This window comes from Sabethes cyaneus, chromosome 3 (assembly GCF_943734655.1).
Source record: "Sabethes cyaneus chromosome 3, idSabCyanKW18_F2, whole genome shotgun sequence".
In the NCBI taxonomy this organism is placed as follows: domain Eukaryota; kingdom Metazoa; phylum Arthropoda; class Insecta; order Diptera; family Culicidae; genus Sabethes; species Sabethes cyaneus.
Genome location: NC_071355.1, coordinates 73,496,823 through 73,504,577, shown reverse-complemented (window position 1 = coordinate 73,504,577; position 7,755 = coordinate 73,496,823). Strand labels below are relative to the sequence as shown.

The following is a 7,755-nucleotide window of genomic DNA, read 5'->3' as shown; positions in this document are numbered from 1 at the left end:
AAGCTTCGTCCGTATGCTTTGAGTGCATTGGCACTACTGCCGTTCTGCCGTAGACTGCTGATGACGGCACGGCAGGGTATCGACGTCGTTGTGTGGATATAAAGTACGGCAATGTTAGTGGCTGCTTGTTGTGTTTATTTTGAAACTTGCCAGTTGGATTAACTTAGGGACCTATACTCTATATACTTACCACCAGCAACATTGTTGACCATCTGGGTCAGTCAAATAGCTACCTATACTTAATGCCGCTAAGCACATGTGATTGGCGTTTGGCACATTAATCGCCGCTGGGATATCAGGAATTGCATGGGGAATGAGATTGTTGCTTTAGGTAGAATGATTGAATGCGTTGTTGTATTTTCAGACTTGTTTCAACTCATCTAGTTGATGAGTTTAACTATTTAACAGCAGCGTGAAGTGTAGTGCTAGTGACATTTTATTCAACCGTATTATTAAAACCCGATTTAATCCACCTAGTGGCGAAAAGAACCTTTGTTATACCATCTCATGTCATTTGATATGGGCATTTCCAAGTATTATTTTTGATTTGTATTTGAATTTGTAATTTTTATAAAACTGGTCAAAGTCAAATTCTATACGCATCACTTTGAATTAAACTTTTATATAAACTGTTTCTTAGGCCTAGCCGTTCTCAGGTTATTCAGATGTGAAATATAAAAATTATCTATTAGAGTCAACTCATGCAAAGTATCCGATAACCGTGTAATCTTTACGGATTTGAACTAAATTTTGTCAGATTGTTCATTTTAGGTCAAAAAACAAAAATCTCAAATTTGGTGCCGATTGACTCCTCACGATTAGTGGTAGTACATCCGTTTTAAAAGGAAAGACCCGTTTTGTCAAACCATTTTCTTTTCATTTACTTATTTTTACTTATAGATAAATATGGAAACATTAGGTTTAGAAGGAAACTATTTTCACATTCCAATTCCAATCGAAAATAGTCGAGTAAAAAGTGGATTTTTTTAGCGTTTTTAACTGGAAATGATCATATAGAAATCTACACGTCTTCGGAACTTTATTCAACTGTTTGTTAACGCTGTGCGAGTTATCATCCATATGCATCCTAGCATTAAACAATCTTCAGAGTGTATTTTAACCTACTAAATAACTTAAATAACTTTGTAGAACACTTGAAAGCAATGGAAACATTGTGTGCAAAATTCCTGAGCAGAATTGATTTTAGAGTGGTATCTTTAAACAAATCATTAAATTTCGCAACCAGTAAGAGATAGATAGTTATTATATGCAGCACAGGTGCTTATTTTAGTGTGTTCTACAATTTTTGTGAAGACGCTATTTTTTGGACGAGTTTAAAAAACAAAAATTTGGGTCACCCTGTTAGGTAGATTCACGGTCACCTTAAAAGTGTAAGAAAATGTGCTATATTTTATTAATAACTGCTGCAAAGATACACCCGTTAAAAATTACACATTTTTGTTATATTATTCTGTCTTTGAGGTTTGGTCCCATTAAAGGCTTGTTCATTAAAGTTTTCTTGAATAAATTTCATCAATCATTTTTAAATATCTTTTGACCAGTACAACCAATCCTTATGAAATTTGGCAGATACATTTGCAGTGTTAAGACCTCTTGTTTAATACTAAAATAATTGAATCTAGATAAACTATCGTGGTTAAAATCGCTATCAATTATTGTAAATTTTAATGTGTTACTTTAATTGCTCATAACTTTCAAACAAAAAAACAGCAAATTATTTTTTTGCCCCTCGATTTTTCAAGCCAATTTCCAAGGGGGGGGGGGGGTGACAACAAAAACTTTGAAAATGAATGAGAATTTATTTAGTTTCAATTATTTCAGTGCTAAACGAGAGGTCTTAATACTGCAAATGTATCTGCCAAATTTCATAAGGATTGGTTGTACTGGTCAAAAGATATTTAAAAATGATTGATGAAATTTATTCAAACTTTAATGACCAAACCTCAAAAACAGAACAAAGTAAATGAAAATAAAAAGGTTTGACAAAACGGGTCTTTCCTTTTAAAAAGGAGGTACTACCATTAATCGTGGGGGTATCAATCGGCGCCAAATTTAAGATTTTTGCTTTCTGACCTAAAATGAACACTGCAATCTTTTATCGACTGGTAATTCACTCAATGAAGTTTCTTTCTGCTTTGCAGTCTTAAAAAGCAGAAAGAACGGTGTTTTTCTTTTTCACCAACGTTTCGAATAATTTATATTCTTTATCAAGGCTCTAAAAACAATCAAAAAATAATCAAAGCATCAATTTGTCCTTATAATATTAAGGGGACATAAACGACTAAAACTTTTGAAAAATTCATTTTTTTTTTAATTTTAGATATTGATTCTGTAGTCTTTTCCGTTTATTTTGATACTAATTTTGAAAGAATCCGACTACGAGAAGTGGCCAAAAAACGATCATACTCATAAGCATTCCAGTGTGGCGTGGAACAACCTCGGCGGAATAAAACGCCGCTCCTGAAAAACCATGATTTTCAAATGTACCTTTTTGTCAGAAACTACACAACGTATTAGAACAATTTTTTTTTTGTTTTATTGGTAGTAGCTTGACAAAGCTACGAAAAAGAAGAAGAAAAGATGGCCAAAAAAATAAAATTTTGTCTTTTTTTTCTTTTTTCCCTGGTTGTGTTTCGTTTACAAAGCTCAAAAGCTATAAAAGTCTTTGACCAAACTCGTGTTTTAGTCTTTGACCTTGAAATGCGGTCAGGAATTAATATTAATATTTTTTGAAACGATGGTTTTACAATTGATAGAGGGACGGTAGGGGAAAGTAATGACAATTTTTTGGGTAAGGAGGGGAAAGAGTGCAAAGGAAGGGGGGTGGGGGGGGGGGGGTAATAGGTAGCTACGCTTAACAAGTTGTCGTTGTGACTCTTATCTTTTGTCCAATGCTGGAAGGTGCATGGGTCGAACCAAGCTATAATCAGAGATTATAACCGGATTTGAACCCACAACACCTAAAAGTCTTTGTCAAGCTACTACCAACAAAACAAAAAAAAAGTTTGTTCCAATACGTTGTGTAGTTTCTGAGAAAAAGGTACACAAAGTTTGAAAATCGTGTTTTTTTTTTCAAGGTTATTTCACGCCGCGCTGGAATGCCTATGTGTATGATCGTTTTTCGGCCACTTCCCGTGGACGGATCATTACAAAATTAGTATCAAAATAAGGGGGAAAGACTGCAGAATCAAAATCTGAAATAAAAAAAAATGAATTTTCAAAAGTTTTAGTCGTTTATGACCCCTTAACCTTCCTAGTGCATTGGGGTCGTTTTCGACCCATCGGCATACTTATAAAGCTTGATACTCAGTAACGGAACGAGCTAGAGAATTGAAATTTTCTGACTTTTCCTAACTTTGGAAAACTAGCATTAGGGGGGAGTTTCAGCTTTCAGCGACATCTAGAAGAGCCACAGAAAAAAAAAGTTACATATTATGCAGTGGGGTCGAAAACGACCCAAGTTTTGAAATTGCTCTCATTCATCAATTTTCAATCCGAATTTCGATTTCTTCACCTCGTTTGAAAGGCATGGCCGAAAACTGGCACCCAAGGTATATTTGGGAATATTTGTTGACTAACGGCCACTTCTGTGTCGGTTACTAACGGAACACCCCATACCAGGCCAGAGGGATATTTCTATACTTTGAGGTAATTCATTTTGCGGCACATCAAATCACATTGGCTTGATAAAATAAGACTAGTGGAAGTACAATTGGGACGTTTTGGACCCGAATGACCACTTCACCATCGGTTCCGGAAAATCCGGTACCCGGTTTTTGAGGACAATTTTGAATTTTAGGATGATTTATATTGCGGCACGTCAAATTTCATCACATTGATAACATAAGACTACTGAAAGTATAATAAAGACATTTTGAAGGCGAATGGCCACATCAGCATCGGTCCTGGAACATCCGATACCCGGTTTTTGGGGACATTTTTGTATTTTAGGATAACTCATAATGCAACATATCAAATCACATCGGCTTAATAAAATAAGACTTATGGAAGTAAAACAGTGTCATTTAGAAGCTAAATAGCAACTTTACCACTGGCTCTGGAACATCTGGTGGCAGTTTCGGGGGACATTTTTGGATTTTGAGATAATTCACCACGCGGCACCTCAAATCACATCGCGTTGATAAAATAACAATGGAAGTATAACGTGGTGTCAGTCGCATATAATCCGGTATTCGGTATTTATAATGAAGCGTAAAACGGGGTGACTCGGGGCAGATGAATTACCCTGCAATCTAAAAATGTCCCCAAAAACCGGAATTATCCGATCCAAAAATGTTCTCATAATCCGTGCACCCGATGTTCCGGAACCGATGATGAAATGGCCATTTGTCCTCAAACCTCTTGTAACTGTCTTATTTGATCAAGGCGTTGTGATTTGATGTGCCGCAAGATGAATTCCAAAATGAATTTCAAAATCCAAAAATGTTCCGCGGAACCAGGTACCGGATGTTCCGGAACCGATGGTAAAGTGGCCATTTGGCTTCTAAATGGCCTAATTTTATTTCCATTAGTCTTATTTAATCAAGCCGATGTGATTTAATGTGTCGCAAGATGTTGTCCTAAAATACAAAAATGGCCCCAAAAACCGGGTACCGGATTTTCCGGCACCAAAGCGGATGTGGCCATTCGCCTTCAAAATGTCTTTACTATACCTTCAATAGTCTTTTGTTATCAAGCTGATGTAATCATAGCTAAATCATCCTTAAATTCAAAATTGTCCTCCAAAACCGGCTACCGGATGTTCCGGAACCAATGGGGAAATGGCCGTTTGGGTCCAAAATGTCCCAATTGTACTTCCATTAATCTTATTTTATCAAGCCAATGTGATTTGATGTGCCGCAAAATGAATTATCTCAAAATATAAAAATGTCCCCCGAGACCTGGTAGTGGGTGTTCCGGAACCGGCGCAGAAGTTGCCATTAGTCAACAAATATTCCCTAATATACCTTGGGTGCCAGTTTTCGGCTATACCTTTCAAACGAGGTAAAGAAATCGAAATTCGGATTCAAAATGGATGAATGAGAGCAATTTGAAAACTGCATGAGAGCAATTTGAACAATGCATATGTAACTTTTTTTGCTGTGGCTCTTCTAGATGTCGCTGAAAGCTGAAACTCCCCCTAATGCTAGTTTTTCTAAAGTTAGGAAAAGTCAGAAAATTTCAAGTCTCTAGCTCGTTCCGTTTCTAAGTATCAAACTTTATAATCATGCCGATGGGTCGAAAACGACCCCAATGCACTAGGAAGGTAATGAGTGATAGTCAGTGCTGCAAAACTATTGACACTCACAGTCTCTATTCTTCTAGTAAGGATTCGCGTATAGATAATTTTTCGATTACTATCATTGACAAAGCATATTTCAGATATAAAAAAACTGAGCACCTACTGAGTTCCGGGTACATTTCAACCGTGCTAACAAAAAATCATTTTCAAAATTTGTTACAGCGCAGTTTTTTTTATTTTATATTTGCTGGAAACTCTTATGCTTAGAAATGTTCGCTTTAGCCGCGATGCGAAATAACCACCTTAATCCATTCGTGTTTTCAACTTTTTCACCGTTAGCTTCTCTTTCTCGATGATGTACACCGTAGCACCCCAACCGGAAATAGCATCCCGATCAAACGCATTCACCAGCGCTTGGGAGATAACCTCGAACAGACTGTCCGGTTCCAAATCCGGTTTCCACAGAGTTTCACACATACCGTACAGCTGCTCGGCACAGGTTCCGACCACAACGAAATCGCTTGGGTTGTTCGGGCATCCAATCAAATCCATATTGCAGATAAATGGTTCGAACGTTTTGGGATCCAACCCAGCAATGACTGGCTCGATAAAGTACGGTCCGAAACGTTTCTCATACAGGAAATTCGAAAGCAGCGCAGCGAAACGCTCCGGAGTGAGTTGGCGATTTTCACGTACTTCGTATAGATTCTTACGGAACAGCAACCGCTGATATACGGTCAGAATGTCTGTTTGCAGTCCCACCAGCCCGAGGTACATGTGCGGGTTGATTTCAAAAATCTTCTCAAAATCGGTAGCAATTGTTTGCGCTTGTACGCCAAAACGATGATCGGTGGCGATAGCTACACAGTTTTTACCTCTCATGGCCACTACGCAACCTCCGTTGTAAGCAAGGATAGACATTATTGAACCGATTAAGTTTTACGAACTGGCAGAGAACTAAAAATAAAGTTAAATTACACTATATGAAACATATTTCGTAGAATTATCTTACTATTTCACGAGGTTAGCTGTTTACTGCTGCATTTATTTCACTGTTTCGCGTACAGCGGAATGACAGTACACTTTTGAGCAACTGACAGCATGGCTGACAGCATGACCGGCAATTTAGAAGCAAACGTCAAAAAGAACTGCCTGGAAGCAGAGTTGCCAAGTGAGATAATTTGGTTTTTTTATCGGTTAATATCAGGGGGCTGATATGACGTCACATTTTCATTGCTCACATGAAAAAAGCGGCAAACGCAAAGCGATTTCACGAAACGAATTTAACTAGGTAACCATTTGCACAGTTTCATGTATTTCGCATCAATTGCCTGCCTGGCATTGGCTATGTGATGCTAAAACCTTGGCTAAAATCAAACTAAAACTAACAAAATTTAACAATTTACACATCCCACTGGGTTGTCAGCTTGAGCCCATGTATGAAGCTGTCAGCTTGGGCCCGCTCTATGTTGGCTACGTTTTTTAGCACAGGTTGGTATTGGAAGTGTCATTCCCGTGGTTAATATCGTCAATATATTTAATATACTGTTTAGCTTGAAAATTGATTTTACAAAAGTACTCAAACGCTCACCTGAGCGACATTTACGTTTTACCGTATTAGAGTCTTTTGTGCATTGCTTGGTTATATTGTTAATTGCAAGTAAAATTTGTTCCATCCAAAGTGCGATATCGCTCATAAAAGTGCTATTTTGCATTAAATCGTTTCGGTATCTTCGGCACACTTTTTCGTTATCTTCAAAGCAATAAGTGCGCCGAAGAGACCGAAACGATTTAAGCTAAAATAGCACTTTTATGAGCGATTGCGCACTTATTGATGGGACAATTTTCCTTGCAATTGACAATATATTATCCAAGAAAAAAGTGTGCATAGGCGTTTTTGACAAGCTATCGCCCGCTTAGAGGCGCTGCATAAAAAAAGTGATGAAAAGTAAAATCGCTGTCAAACTCCATACATTTTTGAAAAAAGCTGAAATAAAATGCAGTTTTTGATTAACCCTTTCAATTGTCAGGATTTTAGATAGCGAAATATTGGAAGAAATTTGTTTATTTACGTCAAGGCAAGTGAAAATATTCGAATTAATTAACTTTATGACAGGAAAATGTTAATGTTTGATTTTGTACCGCATGAAACAAAAGTACATACGCAGATTATGCTAATCACGAAAAAAAAAAATTGAAAACACATTGGAAAACGCTGAAGACTGAAAATAATTGGTGATTCTCTATCCAGGATATGTAAACTTTACAGCTGACTCTATGTACTTTTGTTTCATGCGGTACAAAATCAAACATTAACATTTTTCTGCCATAAAGTTAATTAATTCGAATATTTTCACTTACCTTAACGTAGATAAACAAATTTCTTCCAATATTTCGCTATCTAAAATCCTGAAAATTGAAAGGGTTAATCAAAAACTGCATTTTATTTCAGTTTTTTTTCAAAAATGTATGGAGTTTGACAGCGATTTTAC

At 36.9% G+C, this 7,755-nt stretch overlaps 1 protein-coding gene across 1 annotated transcript; it reads right to left on the bottom strand.

The window, feature by feature from the left end:
• Positions 1 to 5,462: 5,462 nt before the first annotated feature.
• LOC128742059 (proteasome subunit beta type-3) lies at positions 5,463 to 6,329 on the bottom strand. The gene is made up of 2 exons (XM_053838253.1): positions 6,276 to 6,329; positions 5,463 to 6,220 (listed from the first exon to the last, which is right to left on the bottom strand). Exon 2 carries the CDS (start codon positions 6,182 to 6,184, stop codon positions 5,567 to 5,569), a length of 618 nt encoding a protein of 205 aa, XP_053694228.1. The 5' UTR covers positions 6,185 to 6,220; positions 6,276 to 6,329; the 3' UTR covers positions 5,463 to 5,566.
• Positions 6,330 to 7,755: the final 1,426 nt, after the last annotated feature.

Coding starts and splice junctions, on each gene's coding strand:
- LOC128742059 (XM_053838253.1), bottom strand. CDS start 6,184: ATGTCTATCCTTGCTTACAACGGAGGTTGCGTAGTGGCCATGAGAGGT.